Consider the following 24,531-nt stretch of genomic DNA (forward strand, 5'->3'; position numbering starts at 1 on the left):
ACATGGAAAAGTTAATGAAAAAAAATCACAGAAAAATCTAATTTGAGCAGCAAACCTCTAACCTTTTTCTTCTTCTTGTTTTGAGTCGCCTACAAGTTTTTACTGCTACAGTGATACCTCGGTTTACGAACTTTCCGCTTTACGAACATTAAATTCACGAGAATATAATCTTGGCATACGAACTAGTTTTCGGCGGACGAACCAAACCACACGGAGTGCCACGGTGTCTGGCGGACTAGTTTTCGGCGGAAGAACACCAAACCACATGGTCGAACAGCGCCACGGTGGCTGGCGGACTAGTTTTCATCACCCCTTCCTTTGAATGCAGACGTGGTTTGCTATTGAAGGGAGTGCTTTTGCTGATATGGGACCGAAAAAGACCCCACCACAGGCTAGTGTTCAGCCGAAGAGGACACAAAACTAAATTACGGTCGAGCAGAAGATAGAGATCATCGAGAAACACGAACGAGGTGTGCGTTTGTGTGACTTAGCGTTCCACTACCAGTATGCTAAGTCGACCATTGCTACGTGTGGTTAAGGGTGTTTCTGTGTTGTCTAAGCAATGGTCTCAGGAAATAGAAGAGGTTGAACAACTTCTGTTGATTTGGATTCATGAAAAGCAGCTAGACAGGGACAGTGTGAGCGAGGGTATTATTGCGGAGAAAGCATGGCAACTTCACTCGGATATCATCAATAGGCAAACTGGAAGTTCGTCATCCATTGACAACTACCATCACAAAGGTAACTACAACGCCTTTATTATATAGTACACATTATTTCATTCATTACTATACAATAGCACATTTATTATACATAAAATAATACATATTTTGTGTAGTTTTAAGGCTTGTTTAGTAGAAACGTATGTTTTATGGGGACCTGGGAATGGATTATTCTCATTTTTAATGGTTTCCGATGAGAACCAAATGTTTGGCAGACGAACTTTTCACATTACACACACTTTCTGGGAACCAATGAAGTTCGTAAGCTAAGGTATCACTGTAATTTAAAGGCGGTTATGTAGAGCGTCAACCACAACACAACACTGTCGTTGCTGCGCATGAATTCATACATCAGAGTCAAAATACACCCTGGGACCATTGGTGATAATTCAGGGCATCCTTAAATAAATCTTCATTGTGATTGGCTTGATGGACTCGGGAGGACATGCACTGTATGTCACTTTGATTGAGGGGACTGCAGGGTGGCTGGTAATAGACTGTGTACGTTTGACAAGGCCCTTGAGGTCACAAGTCTTTGAATCCTTCCCTTTGAATAAGCCTCGCTTTGCTGGTCCCGGCTGTCATGGCTCGCTCGTTGTTACAGGTACGGCTAATCAGAGACATCGGCATCGGGTATGTGCAGTAAGAGTTGAATAAAAGATGAAGCAAAAAAAATTAATCAAGGCGAGGGCATCTACAGCAGTCCATTGCTGCTGCTACGATCACTCTGGCTATTCACTACGTGTCCTCGTACTAATGACAAGCCTAAAAGGAGGCAGAGGGCAACCTCTTCTCATAATCAAAGTGTTTTTATTCATGACATGTCTATTAATTAGTTTGGAATAGTCAGCACTAGGTGCTCAGGAGAATTTAAATGGGCTGAAAAAGATTTGTCCTTTCTTAGACGAGCCAATGATTTCTTGGCACGCCTTGCGCAACAGAGAGGGACAAAGAGTTGGGTGGCGGTGCAGATGACAAGACAAGGACAGGGAAAGCGGTCGGCGGCTTTCTCTGTGTCCATCGTCTGTCTCTCTGCCCTCTCTCTCTCTTGCGCTTTCAGTGGGAGTGACACATAGACCGAATAAATCACAGAGGCCAGTGAAATTCAAACTGTCACTGGTATTGGCCCGGTTACAACACATATACCAGTACTAAAGGACAGCAAGATTGGTTTGACTAAAGTCACCACATTTGAGCACACAAAAAGGAGAGCCCCATCGCTTTTCAAAGTTAGTCAACACTTTTTCAAAGATGTGATTTTATTTTTTCTTATGCCGCAATGGTCATGCGAGAAGATGTCATCTCACATCGGGGTGCGGCGAACTACCGACGTGCCATCATGAGGCATCAAGGTGTGGCGGTGCCTCCAAACCCGCTCTAAGGCAGACTTGAGTGTTGACAGCTGAAACTGTGACCAAATAAGCGAGCCTTTCATGACACAAAAAGAATACATATCTGAGAACAAGAAATGCCAATTTGTCAAATTTCTATACGGTTGGTATTTCACTTTTTGAAAACGAATTGAAACAAATTATTTTAACACGAATATAGAATTCATGGATAATTCTGCTTCAAATCGGACTCTGATAATTATACGTCTACTGCGGCAGATTAATCTCTGTCGTCGGTGACTACACTCGGCCAACAAAAGACGATTAATGTCCCTATACGTCCGCTGTCATATGTGCAGTATGACTATTCTGTGCCAATGCCACTGGGGCCAGTGTCATTGTTCCTCTTTCAAACGTGTCAAAAGAAGACACAGAAACAATAGAAGATTGTAATTGCGACTGTGGAGAAAAAAAAACATTGTGCAATATTGACACTTGTCAAGACATAATCTACAGTGATACTTTTGTCACGGTAGATGACGAAGCAGGAGACTAATCGTTTACTCAATCTCATTTCAGACTCCCAATGTGAAATCAGGCAGGCAAGTAAAGCAACATGCAACAATGGCCTGGCTCGCTGCGTAACAGCAAATTATCTTTCCCCAGGCTTAATTATTCATTAGGCAAACATAATTAATTTAAGTCGCCTCTCTCACAGGGGAGGTTTAAAATAAAGGCCAAGAAGGACAGCATTATGTTTAATGATTAACTCAATGTAGTACATGCTTATGCTTTGAAGGTCTGAACGTTTTCGTCAATATTATGTCAATTATTTCCAACCATTTTTCTGGGGCTCAACCAGTTTATTGCACTGAAAAATCAGTGCTTGCATTTTAAATTGTTTGACAGTCAAAAAAAGGGTGGATCGGCTTGATTGTATTTGTTTGATTGATTGTGCATAAATAAATAAATAAATAAATAAATAAATAAAACAGACAAATACATGAATAGATAAATAAACAAATACACAAATAAATAAATATATAAATGAATACACAAATAAATAAATAAATAAATAAATAAATAAATAAATAAATAAATAAACCATTCGTGCCACTCAACAAGATTTATTTTTTCAATGTACCTTGTGGAGCCTTATTTTTCCAACAACAACAAAATCCCTTCAAAGATTCAGATAAACACGCACACATCCAGCCTGTACTTGAACATCCATTTAGCAAAGCCTCTTACTTGTCTTCAAGGGCTGCTTGGTTTGTGACAATTTCGTGCGATGCTCATCTCTGAGTCCCAGACCAGGAAAGAAGGCTAATTATACTGTACACGGTGAACGCAAAGACACCAACTTTGCCCTTTGTTGTCCTCTTCATCTTTCCGACTCTCCCTCGATGTACGGAGACTCTAACGAAAACATCTCAGCGGCACAGTGTCGGCTTTGATCTGTATTCGATTCGATGCTTAGCTTTCAGATGCACGGCGGGTTTGTCTTTCCTTGCCCGAGACAAAGAGCAAACATATGAAAAAGTGCCTTTTGAGATCCATTTGCAGTAATGACACAGCTGTCAGTCGGCTTTTTCATGTTCCATCCTTTTGTCCGGCTCCATTCCAAATCATCATTGTCGTGTTCTTTCAACAAAATATTGTCATTGTCCTGCAAGCATTTTGAGTCATGGCACTGTGACCACTCTTACAAATTCTCTTTAGTTTTTTTGCTCAGAACATACTTTTCGAGCGGTTCAGTATTTAGAGAGCTCTCATTACCATGGAAACAGTTAATTGTTTATTTTCCAGGAATATAATTGTTGCATTTACAATAAAATGTTGCAATAATTCGTTTTGGTAAACAACATGGCTTCACTAGTTTACAAAACAAGGAATAAGCACGGATTATGTGAACGGGTATTGTTTTTTTTTTTTTTTAGTTGGTGCATGCAGTGGCATATAAAGACAAATGAGTCAGTAGAAAAGGAATCAATAGAATTTTTTAGAGTAATTTAAATCGGATTTCCTGCCTTTTGATTTTACCTTCCAATCTCTTTTGGGATAACAAGATCGTCCTGTAGAACTATGGAATGAAACTGCTCGCTACATTTTGTGACATAGACAAAGAGCACTGAAAAGCGAGGAGATGAAAATCTTGTCGGAGAGTGACTGCAACAGAGATTGAATTATGATCTGTGGCATTTGAATTTATGACATTACAGCCTCATTAAGATTTACATGCACTTACATTTTGTTAATTTTCCTCCAGTTGATTTTGTGAAAAGTTTCCCGCTCTTATGATGAGCGATATCACGAGTTAGGGCTCCTCAACACACACCGTGGATGTGGTCACACAATTAAAACACACATTATCTACAGGTTGATTTTAACGATGTTAGTCTGAGCTTTCCCTCCCCTGCTGCCTGTGCGCTTTGTTTCGTTAACGTTAAACCTGCATCCAGCCGCCGTTCCTGGATCTGATCCAGGAATCGTCCCTGCCGCCTCCCAGGTGAAGCAGCTTTTGTCAAACTCAGTTAGCCGCCTCCGAGGGGGAAACACCACCTTTCACAGTAATTCTTCAACTATTCACGTCATGCCCCTTGCCTCTGCCTCAGCCACCTCATCAATCCACATGGCAACAAAGGTAAACAGCCTCACACCTTCCAGAAAGGCCTTTGCTGTTTTGTTGACACAATGTATGTGCGAACCACCCACACCTCCTGTGAACGGCTCGCAGGACACACTGTGCCTCATTTACAGAAGGTAATTGCACTGGAGCCAAGCGGTGCAGGGATATAATTATTTATTTACTCTTGCCTCATTGCTAAAACTGCAACAGGATTTGTTGGAAAAACTTGCTTTGACAGGCAGCCATATAACCAAGACAAACATATTTGGTCCGGGCCGCTGCAAAAATGGACACAATCCCACTTCAACGCACAGTTGGAATGGTGGAAAAAAAAAATCATTGGCACCGCCTTACCCACTCTTGAGGACTTGCACACTGCAAGAATCAAGACAGGAGTGTGGAAAATACTACTAGACCCTCCGAACCCTGCCCACCACCTTTTCCAGCTACCCCCCCCCCCCAGGCAGGTGCTACCGATCCATGCGTATCAAATCCAGCAGATATTTAAATGGCTTCCTCCCCCTAGCCATTAACTCTCAAAATAGTAGCCCAAATATAACTGTATAGTGCCTCTTTGCAATTTTACACAACCCTGCGGAACAGCATCCCGTGGTAATCATTGTAGCTCCAGCTTTGTACTCACATGATTGCTTGATACTTTGCACATTGTCTCACAATTGTTCCTGAGAAGTTACACTTACAGTAACTAATTTACTGCCAGACATGTGCAAAAATGTGTCCACTCCAGTGCCAGGGTTGTTGTCATTGTCACTTGAATTCCAGGATCCACAGAATCTTACGTTTTAGGGCTACATAAACATTCAATACAGCGTAAGAAACCTTCAACTCTCTTCTCTCATCAAAAAAAACGGATAAATTCCTAAATGATATTGGTCTGGAGTTATATGAGCTTGAAATGAGGGCTGGTGTCCAAAATACAATGCAACACATACATATTGGTTTATGTCGCGCTTTAACAGCTGAAGCTGGAAAAAAAAAACTACCATGGAAAAAAAATGCAAATGCCTTGTGGAAAAGAAAAAACCTTCCCAGAGGCCATGGCCAGGGCTTTATCGGCACCCAAGCATGAAATAACAAAACCACAACAAATTTGGGAATGGTGCTCTACGTCACATTTTCAATTTCCGAAAAAAATGTGAATGGCAGTGAATGAGATAAGGGATTAGATTAGATTATATAAACCTTTATTAATGCCCTCCATACTGATTTGTCATGCCTTTTTTATGATGATGCTAATACAGCGTGTTTTACTGGAGACAAATTCCTTGCGTGTTCTACATACTTGGCCAATAAATATGATTCTGATTCTAAAAAATGGTTTGCTGGTGAGAAAAATCAATGCCACCTCCCCCCGCCTTACACAAATATTAGAGGTCTCCATCCCTTCACAATCAAACCAAACACATTCCAAGACATATAGCTTCATCTCCTGTATTTTAAAGTGGAACAATTTGATTCTATTGAAGGCACCCACATAGTGGCGTGCGGACATCATGTGCTGTAAAATTGCTATTGACATGCCGTGATGACCAGATATATGTACAGATACACAACGGCTTCATCTGATCAACCACCACTGAGAATGAGCAGTGTCCGTACATCCTACTGATAGACTGTAGCTAAAACGGCTGCGAGAGATCTCAAGCCGTGTCAGATGTTCTGAGATGTCAGGTGCTGCGATCCTTGTCGGTGAACCAACCGATAGTCACACGCTACGAGAGGATGTGAACGTCAGCGAGTCTGCTGTGATCTGTGCCAAACACAAAATAGACGGAGGAGAGACGCAGGCGGGAGAAAAGATGAGGTGGGACTGAAATACTTGAGTGTTGTGGCCATGTTGGGTCAAGCTTAAACCAACTGCGTTTAATAACTTTTCACCAGCCACGGATGTGACAGTGCTTTCCTGTTGATTCTTTTCTTTTCAACATGCGTAAATACCACAATAGAGAGCTCAAAAATTTTGACGTGCTGTCGCTATGACAACAAATCATGAAGACAGACTGGTTATGCCATGACTAGGTTTAAAGCATGGAATTCACCGTGTTCAGCCTCATTGTAGGTTCTATTGCACTGTGTGAAATTTCTGTTGTGATCGATATGCATCACGTTGCGCTTTTCTTTTCTTTTTTTTTACCTTCGAAGGAGGCAGCAAATCAAACGGTAGTGAGTGGGTTGTCCAAGATGAAAAGAAAAAAAAGGCAAGAACTTGAATCGGTCAGGTTTGATGAAAAATATTTATTTTCTCTTTGAAGACCAGGTTGTTCTCATTTCTCAATGTGGATTATGTTGAGCTTTTTGTTCAACTGTACGTGTGCCCCCCTCCCCCCATTTTCAGCATGTGGTAAGAAATAATTTGTCAAACTACGAGGGAATAGATGTCTGTCGGAGTGTTCTATATAAAAAGGAATGTTATCCTTAATTTCTTTTTCAGGACTTGGTCTGGGTACTTCAAAATGTTCTCCCATTTGCCTGCTTTTTGAAGTCTTCTTCTCTGTAAACACGCAAACTGTGAGAAACAGTTAGTAACACAGTTTATTTATGTAACTTCCATCATTGCTCATAGGCAGCACAGCACAACAACAAAGGTATCATTGCACTACTAATGAAGTGATACATGCTCCTGACTAAGATGCAGACGGCACAGGATTACTTCCTGGCCAGTTTAAAAAAATGGCTTGTTTGTGTCAGGAAGGGCATCTGTTGTAAAAACTGTGCCAAATAAATAATAGGAGTGACTCGCTGTGGCGACCTCTCATGGAACATGCCAAAAGTCATCACAACACACTCATCATTACCCCTTACGTTTTATGGAAATGCTCACACCTGTCCTCGTTTCCTCTTCCGTTTGGGAGTGAACGTGTGTTGTATTAATGAACAAGCAGAACAAATATGTTCATGTCTGAATCATTTGCATTTTATTTTTCAACACGGTTTGCGCGTTGAATTGTCAAAGCGTCTCAGCAATTTACTCCATCCACTTCTGAGTTCAACCGTCCTGTCACTATTTGAAGTGTGACCTTTAAAGTTTGCCGTTATCAGAATCACACGAGGGAGTATTAAATTGTTATAAAACATTTGTCCTCGCCTCAGTTTGCTGTGCCCGCGCTGCGTGAAAGGCCGTGTCCTTGGCAAGAATCAGCTCTTACTGTCACAATCCCTTTTCATCTGTTTGCCTTTATAATTCAGATGTAATGCCAGTACACACATGCACCCCATGCACAAACGCATGCACCCCACACACTCACGCATGCACACACACACACACACACACACACACACACATACATGCACACACGCACACATACATACACACACAAAGCAAGGCTTGATCAACTGCTCCTTCTGGCAAGGTGCTGATGAATTCTGGGTTAAATAAGTCAAACATTTGACATGTTATACTATAATTAGCATATATTTAACTTCACTCTCCGAGGGCACGGTATATTTTTGACAGATGAGCCAGGGTGGCCATTTATAAAGGATGAATTGGAGAATTTTGCAGAAAGCTCAAGTTTATTTGAGCAATTCGCTAACCAATGTATGTGTATCCACTCTGTGGTCCGAAAATGTATATCTGTACACAGACCCATCTCAACAAAATCTGTTCACATTGGCTACCTGTTAAGTGAAGTCGAAAAGCAAGACCCGCGCCACATTTCGACCTCTGTATCAAAATGCAGGATTTGTTGAAAATAGGCGCTGTCATGAATTAAAATTGTATAATAATTGTTTTAATATTTCACAGTAGTACATTCTAAAATATAATAATTTCTTATTACTACACAGCCATGGGGGAACAAAATATATGTTGTATTATTTACTGTCCTCCTTTGTTTTGTTTCTCTAAATATGAATTTGTTTGGATGAATATGACAACAAACAACATGCATTAAGGGTTTAATTTAGGAGCTGTTATTGAGCTGTTATTTTCTTGATAATAACCAATATGAATCTAGCCGATAGCTATTTAGCTAATTGTGCTGTGGAGCTTATCCCAGCTGTCTTCTGGTAGTCGGCGGTGGCCAGCAAATTGTCGATGTGTGTGCAATATGAGTTTTTGATCATGTTTATGCCCTCAATATGAGTAAATATGGCTAATACTAATACCAGTAGTAGTAGCATTACATATAATTATCATCATCATCATGAATGTATGATAATGCTAATAATGTTTGATGAAACAATTGGGACATTGTGTGGTTGCTGATTGAGCCTAAATTACTGCAGGGTATTGTATTAAGGCTGCATGCATCAAGCCATGAAGTAAAAATAAAATACAACTTTCTGAAAACCAAAATTTTAAATTCCTGCTCCCATGCCGTGTTGGTTTGATGAGATTCCAATCGATGTCATCTTTGCAAACAGCACTAACATCATTCTCACAGCGATGAACCAATTTCCGATGTCACATATGTAACCTAGCTCCTATTGTGACGACTGAGGCAGATCGAAATGCAGCAGCGATTGGCTGTTATTTGCCACATTTACTCTTAAACGTTAGCCTTTGTTTACTCATAAAGCCACAAAAAACAGGTACAGTACAGAAATACAAGCACATAGGTGATGAATATCATTATGTCACTGGTACAGTTGAGTCAGCAAAAGGTACCTCTGTGACAGCATATTTAAAAGAAGTATTATTGTGAAAGTGGATTGCTTAATAACAATTTAGTCTGGTGTTTTTTTTTTTGCTTGTTTTTTTTTTAAATGCACATCGCTGCAGAAAAATATCATGTTACGATATGCGCTTTGGTCCACTTGGCATTGCAGCTGTTCCCTTACTCAGTAATCATTTCTTGAACCATGCTTTTTTTCTTCAAAGCTTGCTGTTCTGACGGATAGAAACTGTGACAGTGAGCCAGCTTTCAATCACTAGAAGAGACACAGGTCTCACAAACGACTTGACAGACAATTGCCTGACCAGGCAGCGATTGCTCAGACTGGCGATGTTCAATAGTTTTCAAGATGGGGGTCGATGTTAGAACCTTTGAATCATACAAAAGGTTCCCAGGGGACCTCATTTCAATACATCACAACAAACAAAGATTCAAATACATTGCAGCCTGACTACACTGTGGGTTTTGTGTGGATTAAAAACATCAGATAGAGGAGTGCACTGAAATGGATGTATGACATACCTCAATGGGTTTCTTCACAATGACCTCGACAATGCATTCTGGTAAGATGTCTGTCTCCAACGTAAATGTAATCACATGTATGATTATTTACTTGTCATTTTGTATGAACAAGCTACTTTCTGGTTCATCGAGGATGTTTGCATCGAGGATGTTTGTGATCATTAATAGATTGGATGTTCTCCAACTGCTGTAAAATGGCTTGTATTTTTACCAAAGTAATACATCACTAGGGTATCTGATATGAACAAATACGAGAGGGCAGAGTGGAGACAGGGGAAACAAAATGTTTAAATGAAAAGTTTCTACCGACCCCTCACGCTTCCCTCCTTTTGTTTGTCTTAACTGTTTTCAATTACTCTACAATTCCCTTCCTTGATCTATTCGCAACACTGTTATCTGTCTCTTCTACTTATAATATGTTTACTCGTCCCGATGAATTCAATTACATCTTTTCAGAGGAAATTACTGCGGAGGTGGCACCACCCGCCAGAGGTCAGGACTAACTGTGAATACTAAAACTACTCCCCCAAACACATTACACAGCCTATTACCTGCTGCTTTCCACACAGTGCTGTGCAACCCCACATGCGCCTTCCTGCCGCCACAGATGAAATGCTTTCGAGATGGAATCTGGCATAGAGAAGAGGGGATGAGTTCAGGCGCCATCCCCAAGCCTAATCGTTTCAGAGAGACATCCCCATTGCTGCCACAAAGCACGCCAGTCCAGATTACAGGCGTGTGTTCACAGACGTGCTGAGCGTAAAAGGTTGCAAAGCAGATGTGGGGGTTCTCCTATTTCTTTTTTTTTTTGTGGCTGGCCAATACAATAGATTGGCCAGAGGCAAAGCGGATAGAAAGTACGGTGCTGGCGTTAAGTGGCAGATATCTCTTAATTTAAACATTTTAGTATTTTCCCCACAAAATAGTATGATTTATTATTATTGTGCATACCATCTGTATGTAGCCAAGCAGTTTAAGAGTCCATTACGCACCCTGTTGGAGTTCCTGCTCCTTTCTGCTCTTTGTTTTGAGAGAGAAACATCACAAAATAACCAAGAGTGGCCTTGCTTCAATTTCTCTCGAGTCGTTATGCCACTTGTCTACATTTGGATACCGAGTGGGATGGATCCAAATGAATATGAACGAAAGACGGTCACCACCCAAGACTGATTGTCAATTATTCGGGGAGTACATAGACAAACCATCATTCACACCCACATTGACACCTCCGGCCAGTTTGGGAGCTTCTATCAACCAGTGATGTGTTTTTTGAAGGCGGAGTGAAACCAGAGTACCATGATAATACCATTGCGAGAGTGGGGAGAATAGCCCCACTTCACGTTGGATGACTGGAATTGAGCCTCTATTCGAACACACCTAAACTGTGAGTCAGATGTCCTAACCACTGAGCTGCCAATACCATTTGTTTCCATACTGTACTTATTTTTTTTGCAGTAACTCTGGAGATGATTGCGCTGAGTCAAATGATTGGCTCTTGCAGAACCTCTCACATAATTATCTGGAGCCCATTTGAGGCCCATCCAATCTGTGAGACTGATTATACAAACATGGAAGGAAATGCTTTTGGGCAAAAGCCAGTTTCTTTCCTCTACAATGGGTTCCACACCGGCTTCAAGAGATCATTATCATCATTAGAATCAAGATTTATAGATGATAGGATACACTCCAGTCACTGATAGTGGAGTGGTACACTCGGCTGACTTGTGTGTGGGCAATGTGGGATCGGTTCCTCATTCAGTGACCGTGTGAATGGGGCCGTATGCAATTTTTTGTATTTCTCCCGCTAGATATACCATGTGACTAACTGCTCACCAGTTCAGGGTTAGCCCCTTTTTCCCGAAGTCAGCTCGGATAGGCCGAGCAACTACAACTTGACCCTCTTCAGGATAAGCAATGTTGAAAATGGAGGGATGGATGATAAAGTTCAAGTCTGCTGCGCACCAAATCCAGCAGACATTTAAACAGTTTCTTCCGCCAAGACATTAACTCTCTATACAGTAACCCAAATAGAACTATGTAGTGCCTCCATTTTTCTCCATTTTTTGATCATCCTAGTGCAGCGTGGTCTACCGGAGACAAAGTCCTTGTGTCTTGTACATACTTGGCAATAAAGATTATTCTGATTCTGATTCTGAGAATAGACTCCACAGTTGGTTGACAATCTGAAATGCCCAAAAAGAAGCACAATATATCTCAATCAGTGGTGGGCCATCAGGGCTTGCAAGACCTTCTCTGCTGTCCTAAAAATATCTGAATCACTTACTAATATGAAATAGTCTGTGATTGTGTAATCGTTTCAGCTTGCTTTCATTGATTTTCCCCTTTTGGGCTTCTTCAGATGTGTGTTTTTGTATTTAAGCATTTAACCAAACACATGTCAGTCACATTTGTTACTAGGGTCAGAAATCTACCTGGCATAAATTAAGTGTCAATGAAACTGTTGCTTTAACCAATCAGATTTAGACTTGGCAACCGAAGGCCTGCTTACAGGTGCTGGCAGCATCTACGTTTTTGCAAACTATGATTGGCTAGTTTACTAGACAATCATAGTGATAAGAGCATACTGGCCAGAGCTAGAACACTGTATCTATAGCAAACTGCATAAGCAAATACTGTATATTGTTGTGTTGATTTCATAGCGGTTTTGTCAACCCACAATGGCTGAAGGAGGAAGAGAAATCGATTTGGTTGCAGATATACTGTTAAAACAATTTCCAAGACACTTTTCAAAAATAAATGCACACCATTAAGAAAGGTTGGACAGCTCCGAAGCTAGCAAAAACAGCAAATCTTCTTCTTTTCCTTTCGGCTTTTCCCTTCAGGATTTGCCACAGCGAATCAACGTCCTCCTTCTAACCCGTTTTTTTTTGCAAAAATAGCTAATAATATGGAAGTTTTATGAGGTTAACATGAATCCACACATTCATAGCAAATATTTGAACAGTTTAATGACAGTATTTCTGAAGTTTCTCGCAGCTGTGGAGTGATTCAGATGTAGCACTACTGAAGGCCTAGGAGTGACATGTACGGCCCACCACTGATCTCAATATACTTTACAAAGATGTGAGTTAAATTGTGGTTCTCCCACAATTTTTCAGATTTTAAATGTCACTGCTATTTTTTGATGAATAGTTCATCGTGTAGAAGAAGCCACAGAACACGAACGCAGGAGTACTGATTGGAAAATGTTCACAGCCGCTCTCCCTCTGCCTCGGCCTGCGCCTTGCAGCTGTCATATAATTGGTGCCAACACGTTAAACTGGAAGTAAAAGAGCGGGTCATCGCACAAATGCAAATGTCTCGCTAATATTTTCCTTGCAGCGCGCACAGCGTGTCCATATAAAAAAATCCAGATACGAATGCAGCAAACGATTACAAACACGTCTGGGATTAAATACAGTACACCTTTTCCTTGCTTAACGGTCAAATACAACCTTGTATTTGTCAAAACCAGCACAGGGTTCGGACACTAATCGGTGCATTTAAGAACCAGCTGCGTTATTGTATTTTGTTGAGGTTCAAACAGTAAAAAGTAAATAACTGCATACAATTAGTTTCATCAACGACAACAAAAACTTGTGTAAACCAAGAAATGCTAGAAACCAGAATAGAATCCAAGAACAGACATTAAAGCATAAATATTGAAATAATTGCCAACGCGGCCACTGTATCATTGTTGATACTGCAGGTACTTGAATCATTTCATCTCAGTTAATAGATAAAATAATGTGGAGCTGAAATAAAAATGAACACTCACTGAAAAAGTGTGAGAGGACACAAGGTTTTCAAATGTGCCTTAATTGTAGTCTTTCTGCCATCATGTTTGTCTGAGTACATGACAAGCAAGCTCTATCGGTCTGATCACAAGCAACTGACTTGAACATACACCCCTACGTGAAGGTAAAACGTTGTCGACACTTCAGCACTGTTTTCTGTCATGTTCCACCCCCCTGAAGTTAATATCGCTGTGAGGTACTGTCTCCGCCACGAGATCCGAAAACATTCTTTGTCATTTGACGGATAAAACCTTCATACTTTTGAGGGAGCGATACACGCGGCGAAGACTCAAATTAGGATGCATGCAACATTCTGGTGGAGCGAGAGAAAAAAAATTTGCACATGAAGAGATGAAAATGAGTCGTATTCAACCTAGCTGTGAGCTCTACCTAGGAGGCGGTGAAAGAGACGCAGACGGGCTCAGAAAAGGGGCCGGGGAAGGCGTGCACTGTAGCTTTGGAGTGTGCGGAAGGGGGGATTCTTGGCCTAATGACTCATTTAGAAGTGACAGGGCTTGGTAAAATTGAACTAATTATGGCAACACACAGATGCTGAATAGCTCTTGATGAAGTTAATCATCAGCAATCCAACAAACAGGTGTTGCATGATATCCATTACCTTCCCCAGAATTACGGGGGACTGCGCTTCGAGCGACCATCCATCCCAGGGAGGAATTATCTCGTATTATCTACCGAACCTCGCATTTGATGAACATCTTGAAGCATGAGCCACTCTCTAAAATGCTAGAAAATGAAAAGGTCCTCATTTAGAGTACTGTATTTTCCAGTTTATAAGGCGCACAAACTATAAGGTGCACCTTCAATGAATGAAAAATCATTTTCTAAATATAATATATACATTTATAAATGTTTTCCAAATACAAGGCTCACCACGTTATTAGGCACTACAGTAGAGGCGGGGGATAATATTACTTCACATATAAGACTCACCTGCGTATAAGGTGCAGGGTCATCTTTTGAAGAAAATCAAGGCTTTTTGATGCGCTTTACACACTGGAGAATACGGCAATTGGTATCCGTATTCGGTTAGTCGCAAATCCTGTTAATCGATGCAAAATATCTTCGTAAAATATTGAAAATGAATATGACGTGAAATTTCTCCTTCAAAATAATAAAATAACTACATCCAAGTCATTGTGATGGTAGCCTGTTCATGACAAATGGAATTATTAAATAATGCCATTCTAATTCCCCGATCATAGTGGCCCAGCCAGGACATGTCAGGTTTATGCATGATGTTTTCTGCTTAGACTTTACAATAAAGCAAATTAAAAGATCATCTTGGGCGATTGATTTGTCAATTAATCAATGCACATTTGCCACTCCTCAGTTGTATTTAGCACAGTGATTGAAAAGTACATTTCTGTGTCGGAGGCGCCCTGGAAAAGACCGGATCAAACCTCTCTTTAAATATGGCCAAGTAATGAATAACCCATGTCACTCTGCTCATTCCTCCTCCGGCGTGAGGAAATTATCTCTGCTCTTAAACTAAGACCAAAGTTATTATTAGAATGTGAATTCCAGACGTCCATCTTGCAGACATTTTTTTTATACCTTGAGTGGGTTGTCAAGGAGCGCTCTGTCAAACTGAGCATAACTCATTTCATGAGCTTTCAGATGGATAAAACATTCCTGACACTCTGACTCCCAGCACAACTGCAGATCATTGTTAACTTGAAGCAATAATGCGTCGACACCTTTAATGGCCCCAGCGGAATGTCATTAAACTTTATCAAACTCTAAAAGTGGCTTTGCAGGCTTAAATAAAACTAATCAAAAATTGATGCCAAATTAATGTTAATTGAGATTTAACAAAATCAGATTATGTACATATGCATCTTCTTTAATCCAGTACTGCTTTAATTTTTCTTTTAAATAAATTGTAATAGTCTAATTGTGTAAAAAAATGTCCAAACAGTGAGATTTATTTTGCCTGGTAAGGGGCTCAGCATCTGATGTGGGAATCACCCTTCGTCCTGATGTCCAACTTTCTCATCCGGCCTCTTTGTTTAATAAATTGCTCTCTCCTGGTACCAAATACAATTCTGTCATTGTGCTTCTATAAAAATACTTTTACCAATTGCAATGATAAGGCAGATTCCAAATGGAGCAGATGTCACACTTAACAAGCCGGTTAACAACTGTATTTTCCGGTGTATAAGGCGCATTGGAGTATAAGGAGCACCCTGAATGAATTGTGTATTTTCATTTTTTTTTTTTTTCATATGTAAGGCGCACCGGACGAAAAGGCGCACCTTCAATGAATGAAAGTTTTCCCAATATAATACATTTAAATACATAAACGTTTTCCAAATATAAGACTTACCACATTATAAGGCCCTAAATTACAGGCTTATGCACTCCTTCTAAGGGGGGAAATGAAGTCGGTGACTGTTGACAGTAGTTGCGAAAGCTGTTGGCTCAGCATTACTTCACACATAAGGCACACCTGCATATAAGGCACAGGGTCATCCTTTGAAGAAAATCAAGGATATTGCGCCTTATCAAGTTTTTGCGCCTTATAGACTGGAAAATACGGTCATTATTCTGCATGTGATGTCATCACGAGAGAGGCTTATTTATCAGGCTCATTGAATTTTAAGCAAAGCAATCAAGGACAAAAATGTTTTCAATGACTCTCCTCTTCAGTTTGCGTTGACAATAAAAATGTGATGTCATAACTGAACAGAAACAAGCCGAAGCAAAGCACGACAATTAACAAAGGAATATGATTTCAAAGCATCAGCGATTGCTTTGTATGTTGCACATACAATACAAGTTAATGAAATGGCTTGACAAAATAAGTCGATAGAAATAGGTCATATTAACTTCTCCGGTACCACTATTCATTAAACACTGGAATGTTGCTTAAGCAACAAAAGGTAGCGTTATCAACAATAGAATATGGCTTTTATGAGAGCGAAAATAGAAAAACAGCCTCATTTTACAGTCTTGCATCACAACGTCTGTATGAGGCTCTTATAGAATATGCTTTTGTTCCTGAAAATAATCAACTCCAATTTATTCAAATTACAACCACTGATGTGCACAAGTCAAACCAGCAAACAATAGTACTTGGTGGATTCTCAATGCAGTTGAATGGTTGGTGGGGGGAATTGACGAGGGGGCAGCATCACAAGCTTGAGCATGCACACAATTTTACCTTCTTTCAACACGGAAACCTCAGTGATTAAAAATTGAAAAACTACGGGGGGGCTTCGGCTGGCTAAGCAGCAAATTCACTAATGGAAGCTGTTAAATTTTATTTTTGCTCTAAAAATAGTTGCCCCCTGCATTTTCCTTCTCCCTGGAGTTTTGAACACCGAACACATGGCGCAGGTGTGTTCCCAAGGCTGGAAAAATACTCAATTATTCCGACGTCTTTCTCAACGTCCGTCCGCATTCTGTATTAGTGTTGACTCAATCAAACGTTTCAGAAATATAAAATGTCTGCTCAGGGCAATCGCACAAATGATTGGATTTGCACATTTCTAACGTTGGAACTCTGGTCACGGAATTGGGATCATTTCCTTCACCTGATATTCAATCAGTTGGTGTTTTGTTTTTTGTTGATACTGTAATATATTGTGGCAGGCGCTGCGTTCGAATCACACCTCATTTTAGATGTGCTGAGATTGGGCCAACGTAATAGGCAATTCATTTTCACAGCTCTTACATTGTTTTGTTTTAGGCCTGTTTTTCCTTTTCTCATTGTCAGCCTGAACAGGGTGTCAGAAAGTAACATTAAAAGGGCCATAATTTAAAATGCACCATCGCTAGATATCCATTATGGGAGCCTTCTTTTGTAAATATCATGAAACACTGTCAGAGGTGTTAATTTAACCATATGTTCATTCATATTGGAGCCTGCACGGGTGTAGAGTTGTTTCTATCGTTCCATTCAAACCTGAGCGGTCATTGTGAAAGGAAAGCTAGTTGAAAAGATGAAGGCAAGGCAGATGCCCAGTACAAAAATAATTAGGACAAGGCCACTGTGCATGAATCCATCGCCACTTCCCACAAGCACTCAACTGTGTCAAACAGCTTGGTCAATAATCTTCAGCAATTCCTGAGGATTAGAGTCTTATTACTGAACACCGTCTGTCACACAGAACTCTGCGGCCAAATAAATCGCTCTTTGGCTCTTGGATTTTTTTTTATTTTTTTACTTCAATCAACTCATGCACACCCCATGTCGAATTTATCACATTGCACGGTTGAACACAATATACTATTTGATTGATTTGTGGCCAATTATAATGAGTTTCTCGGTGTGTTATGCTTTACTAAAGAGTCTTGCTTTGTTTTGATGGACAGGAAGCAAAAATACATTTCACCCAAGGGCTTTATGAAGATCAATTTGCGATCAGTAGTACACTGCTTGTGGTTTTTCTTTTAATTTCCGCCATACTTTAGGAGTTTATTGCCCTTTAACGATCAACATTTGCCCCACGCCAGTACTCGATGATGTGTATCGTTTTAAACGGGAAAAAGTCGAATGGATCTGCTTATTTCGCATTGGATTATATTGTTCTGGTCTGTTTGGACCAGTTGCTTTAATCTGTACATGTGATAACTCGAGATCCATTTTTGATGAGCCTCAAAGTTTTTGGAGTAAGTCTGTGAATTAATTTAAAACACAGGTTTAGATTCTTTGTTACGCAATAGTTGACATTTTGCTCGTACTTTATTTAATATGTATTCATGATGATCAATTACATTTGTAGAATAAGTCAAGGGATGAGTTTGAAAAACAGTTTTGGCTTCCACTTGTTTTAAAATTAGCTTTCATTTTGCTCATTTTTTTTTAGTGCAAATTTTTTTTGTGGAAAAGGGTATTGTCAAATCAAAATTATAAATACATAAAATAGACATAAAAGACACTGCTCCGTTGTGGACCTCAGCACCTTGAATCCCGGCTTTGTTTTGTTTGACGTATGCACTCCAACCGTAAACAAAGTACACGCAAGTTCTCACCTCGCCCGTGGCTCGTGGCCACCGCAGCTGCGAGAAGCCACACGACCAGCATGCTCGTCAACGCGCCAGCTCGTCTCGTGCAATTCATCTCTTCTTAAATCGAGGTTGCGCGGCTGCAAAATAACGTCCTGGTGTCGGAGAAACGGACAAAAAAAATCGGAGGGAGGGAAAGCAAACCGTGAGGTTTGAACGTCCGTGAATATGCAAAGTTGAATCCGTGACGCTTTTCTTGCCGATTCACTTGGTCGCATTCGCAGTTCGGAGGACAGCCGATAAGAATCAAGGGAAACGCGGCGATCCTCGTTTGATTCGGACGCTCTATAAGAGGATTTTTGCTGTGCGAGCTGGAGGCACATTGGACGAAGACAAGCAGAGCGGGTCGTCAGCACCGAGGACAGCTCCCACTCCTAGCGTCGGAAGACGGAACAACCGCGGCGGAGTTTGGGAGGGGTGTGCGTGTGAGCGCGTGTGTGTGTGTGTGTGTGTGGTGGGGCGGGGGGGGGGGGGGGGGGATAAGGGGCTTCATCGTGCAGTTGTCATGTGAAACCTGCTGGTCACAACATTAGGAACACGCAGCTACGACCTAATGACATGCAAGCAAGTTTTACTCTGTCAAAGGCTCTTTTAACGACCCCCTTTTTGTCCCCCGCCAGTCACCCTTGACAATAAAATAGTCAACAACAAAGAAGAGACATTGGAATAACAGGGTCCGGTTACATTTAGCTTTTAGTGAGCCAGGCAACTTGACATTGGCAATTGTGCCCCCCATCCCTTTGTTTTCCGCATCGCACTTTTCGAAGTGATTCATACATATCGAAACACAACATTTGCCTGTTTGAACCAGAAAAAACAAAACAGCAAATGCAATACGGACGTGTTGGGGAGACTGTAATAAAATGAACTGTATGTGTGAACAAGGGTTAAAATATTCATAGATTTTTATGAGTACATGCATACACTAGGTGTGTATAAGCGCGTGCGTGTATAGTGTGTAAATATGATGTAGTCTACATAGTTATGTTTTCAGCTTCCTTCATAAATATTGGCAGCCCTCCTAAATGTTTTTAGCTTCAAATAAATTTCCCAATGTTTTCCTTAATCATATTGAACTTTGCATAGTCTCTATAAATCATCAAGTGACCCCAGTCCTCTGCACGGCAGGCTTCTTTTTAGTCCCAGGTTAAAGTACTGGGACTGAGATAGCATTGGAGCGGAGCGGAGGGGGTATGGGGTTGATCCAATTTGCTTCTGCAATCCAAAAATAATTTATTTCAAGGTTTTGAATACATCTTAACCTAGCATTATTGAGGGCACTGTTCATGGACAGGGTCAACAAGTTGAAGCTTATAACTGAAGTCATCTCCCAATACTGTATTTATAGAGAATGCTGTTTTTTTTCTTTCTGAAAATGTGAGATACATTACTGTATATATGTAGTCAAGCATTCATGTGGCATGAGTCATGATTTAGAGAAAAGGAGAAGTATGACTACATTTTCCCCCTACTTATCTATCTCTCTTGAATGCTTACGTTTCGACGAGTTGTTCTTGGCCTTTCTTTCATTGTACTTTTAATGATTAAAACATCTCCCAGATATGGGTTTATATCCTCCATAAATGAATCTGTCAATTACATAGGACATATAGCACATTCACCTCTCAGTCGATCCGTTCCAATGGACAATATGGTTTACCTGTATGGTCTTTGCATGTTCTCCTCACGTGTGTGTGTTTTCAGAATCAGAATCAGAAAACCTTTATTCGTCCCACAATGAGGAAATGTTTTCTGAGTAATTAGGAATGTATGCTATACCTGTACTCTGATTCAGTAAACATTTTTTTGCCTTTGGTGGCCAATTAGGGGCGCAGCGAGAGCAGTATGGTTATTGACTGCAGTTTACAGTATAAATAAGTAATAAAGGGATGAAAGGAAAAACCGACCCACCAAAATGTTTTTATTTTTGAATACAAATTACAAAAGAATTTATAGGGGAGGGTGACATCTCCAAACGAAACACCAGTCTTTTCAAAACATGCCGACAGACTATTTTGTTTGCCTGCGTATAAATACAGAGAAACCGGCCACTTTCATGAGAAAAACCACAAAAGTAAACGAGAAAGCGCCAAAAGCTAGTTACCTAGTAGCCAAACATATGTAAAGTAAATGGATTCTGTTTAAAGGTCCACCTCTGGCAACAACATTTGCAACGTGCCAACCTGGAGATCTTTCCACTCACAGAGAATTGGCCAAGTCCCACTGCTCCACTGTGTGAGGTAATATGTATGTTTTAAAAATCTTAAGGATTTCCTTATTTGTCACGGTTTGCATGGTGGTGATGGCGGGTGCGGATCCCAAAAAGCAGGCAGAAGGGAGCAGGAGGTTGTTTGACAAAGTGTATTAAATGATAGGTCAGCAGGAACAATATGTAAACCATCACAATCATCTGAACAGAAAAAATACAAAGTAGCAAAAGAAGACCAAAAGTAAAAGTCCGCCAAGGTTAAACAAACACGTACACAATGCATACAGCCAACAAGCAGCAAACAATGAACCGACCACGGATGGTCGTGCCGGGTGTCCTTTTAAGTGACAGTGATCATAACGCCCAGCACCTGCAAGGCTGCCGGCAGGGCTGACGTCGCTACCCGTTGGTCGTCAATCTGATCGGGACGACCAGCACCTGTGCAGGTGCAGGCGGGGCGGACAGCGCCCCCCGTTGGTCGCCAACCAGATCATGACAGTATTGCTCTTCAGCCTCCACTAAATGCTGTGGGTTTGGGACCCATATCGCTCAGCATCAGTTGTTGGAAAGGACATAACTTTACAAGAGCAGGAGGAACTAACTGAACTGAAACAGGACCAGGGTCTAAAACTGAGATTTGCTGATCTTCCTTTGGACAGTTTTTGGTTGACTGCTGCCAAGTAGTTCCCCATTCTGGCCAACAGGCTTTTCTGACATTGCTCCCATTTTCCACAACATTTCTGTATGAGCTGAGATTTTCAAACCTAACCTCTACAAAACCGGCTTTGTGTTCATCTAAACAGTCCCTGGTATCACACTGACTGAGTATAAATAAATTGAGAACTAATATTGTAATTCAATATACTGTCCTGAATTTCATGTTGACATTTTTGGTTATTGATGTGCCTCAAAAATGTTTTCATGTAAAAAATGCGCGCTAGCTCGAAAAAGGTTGGAAAAACTCTCGTCTAAAGTACCTTGTAAGCAAACCAAGCCAGTCCCTTCTGCACATTTGGTCATTTGGACTTTTGACCGCTTAGTCACACCGGGGCAAGTGACACAATAGATTTTCCCTGAGAAATCAATATCACTAACTGGGTGACATCAGTCGTCAAGTGCTATTTGTGAAAGACTGATGACAGTGTATGCAATAAAATAAACAGGCAGCATTCATCACTTAAGGCCGAGGCCCGTTTTTTTATTGAGTGGTCAACCGTAAAGGTAAAAGCATAGATCATCCAAATAGCATAACATTCTGTGGTAAAGGGCTTTTTGATTGATGGATTGCACAAATTCATGTATATTTTCTTTATCATTGGTTCATATGCATGCTAAACATTAGTGTTTGGCAATGCACAATTCACTTTAGTATACATCTAAATCTCTGGGGAGTTGTATTATTATTAGCACAATTTGCAGCAGTGTTGAAGGCTCCCGTGACACAGTGAGGGACGTTTCTAATGTTGTTGCTTTCATGTAGCTAGAAATGTCACCCAAATCTTAATGATTTCTCTAATATTACAGTATTCATTAAAAATCAGCATTATTATATTTGTAAAGTCAGAAAGACGGCTCCACCAAATGGCTTGCTCTGATCCAGTGAAAATTCTGTAACTTCAATGCAGTAAGAAAATGAATACTGTTGTCACATCATTCATTGTTATCATTGTATCATATCACCTACAAAAATGATTAGTGTGAATACAAACAAGACTAGAATTTCTCAAAAATATTCTGTTTTACCTCTTCATAGTTCTGAAAAACAAAATGAAGGCACATTTTAAGACAAGAGCAGAGAGAGAGATGGAGAGAGAAAGAGAGATGTATTAGAATAAAGGCACAGGAAGGAACGTCTTGAAGATACCAAAATAGTACCTGCAAGCAGATGCTATTGTAAAAATAGACCACCCTTTTGAACAAATCATGTTTCATGAAGATGAATACAAAGCACACAAGTTATGAAACAGTTTGATTGCACCTCTGCTCCTCAAGTTTCAGCAGCCACCAATTAACACCAATCTATTGCCAAAATACTTGTCATTGGATTTTGTTTCTTTTCAACCACCTTCTTCTAACTCTTTGTTTCCTGTGATGTTCAACGACTAATACTGCAACTTCATCTCTAATGAAACACGTGAAAGCCTTGAATATGCTTTCTTGTTACACATCCAGTTATGAATATGATTCAAATAGTTCTGAAGAGGAAATCATACATGTTTTCAATCGATTAAAGAATTATATGTGCCATTTTGAGGCAACATTGGGGGAAAATCTCTCACCCAAAAAAAAAAAGAGGCACAAAATGGCGACCGCCAGTGGCCACCTACGCTTCCACAGGCTGATAAATTCCTTATATGGAGCTTGAATGCCCTCTTCTGGCGGCTTTTGGGTGCAACACGGTTCTCAGACCAAACATGTACAGCAAAATACATTGATGTGATGGAAGGACTGCTACAATGTGTCTTTTTTTTCAGTCAGGAGTCGGTCCTTTCGTGACGTCACGTACGGACTCGTCACCAACTCAAAAACAAGACTTCCTGAATATTCAGAGTGAGTCTTAAAACGTAAAATATAGCTATATGCGGCGGAATCTTTTTAAAATATGCTCAGTAGAAGTCATTTGAAGCCATTTTACAAATTAGGGACACAACTTGTCTGGTTGACGTCGGTTGTCCTTTAAAGCAGTCATTTAAAGCAGCAATAAGGTCTAGTTGGCAGCCAGACGTTTGGATGCAAGCTTTCATTCCACTAATGGGTCAGAGTGTGGTGAGTAGTTAATGAAAATCAGACCCTTGAAATGAAATGACCAATGTCCCAAGGTAATGATGCACACTGCGGCAGTGAGCCTTTACAAGCATTAAGGTAATTTCATATGGCAGGATTATGTAAAAACAACTAATGATGCTGATTAAGTCACGAAAGACTGACTGATTATTACATGCTCAGCTAACAAATACACTGACTACTGACTCAGAGCAGTAACTGTGCTATTCACATGGACCGCTGCCGCGATTCCTTGCCAAATGCTATCAATGGGTCTCGTCCCACACAACAAGACGAACCTCAAATGACTACCCGTAGTAATGTTCCGCAATATCGCAGTCACAAGACTCACAAATGAAAATTATAATGTATTACATTCAAAGTACAGCTCTGTGAGCTCTCCTAGTCTAAAATCAAAATAACTATGCCAAAATCAGTTCATATATCGCAAATATAACGCCTCCATTCGATTATACCTGCCTCATATAAGCAGTAACAACCTCGCAACTGTCACACCTGCATTAAATTATACTTGCCTCATTTAAGCGGTAAGCACCTTGTAACTATAACACCTGCATTTGATTACATCAGGCTTATGTAAGAGGTAACCACCTCACAACTGTCACAACTGCATGAGATTATACCTGCCTTATCTAAGTGGTAACCACCTTGTAACTGTGACACCTGCATTTAATTATACCTGCCTCATATAAGCAGTAACAACCACACAACTGTCACACTTGCATTCAATTATACATGCCTCATGTAAGCAGTAACAACCTCGTAACTTTCACCCCTGCATTCAATTATACCTGTCTCATATCAGTGGTAACCACCTTGCAACTATAACACTTGCATTTGATGACATCAAGTTATATAGGTGGTAACAA

General features: G+C 40.5%; 1 protein-coding gene across 2 annotated transcripts in view; it reads right to left on the minus strand.

The window, feature by feature from the left end:
• The window catches only part of LOC148886302 (seizure protein 6 homolog), an 80,501-nt gene extending 61,434 nt beyond the window's left edge, over positions 1-19,067 (minus strand). For both annotated transcript variants that reach the window (XM_089017414.1, XM_089017413.1), the window contains exon 1: positions 18,637-19,067. In XM_089017414.1, the coding sequence (XP_088873540.1) occupies positions 18,637-18,724 (88 nt within the window). In that variant the 5' untranslated portion in view covers positions 18,725-19,067. The remainder of the gene's footprint in view (positions 1-18,636) is intronic.
• Between the last annotated feature and the right edge of the window lie 5,464 nt (positions 19,068-24,531).

This window comes from Hippocampus bargibanti, linkage group LG16 (assembly GCF_051943395.1).
Source record: "Hippocampus bargibanti isolate YZ-2025 linkage group LG16, ASM5194339v1, whole genome shotgun sequence".
Lineage (NCBI taxonomy): Eukaryota > Metazoa > Chordata > Actinopteri > Syngnathiformes > Syngnathidae > Hippocampus > Hippocampus bargibanti.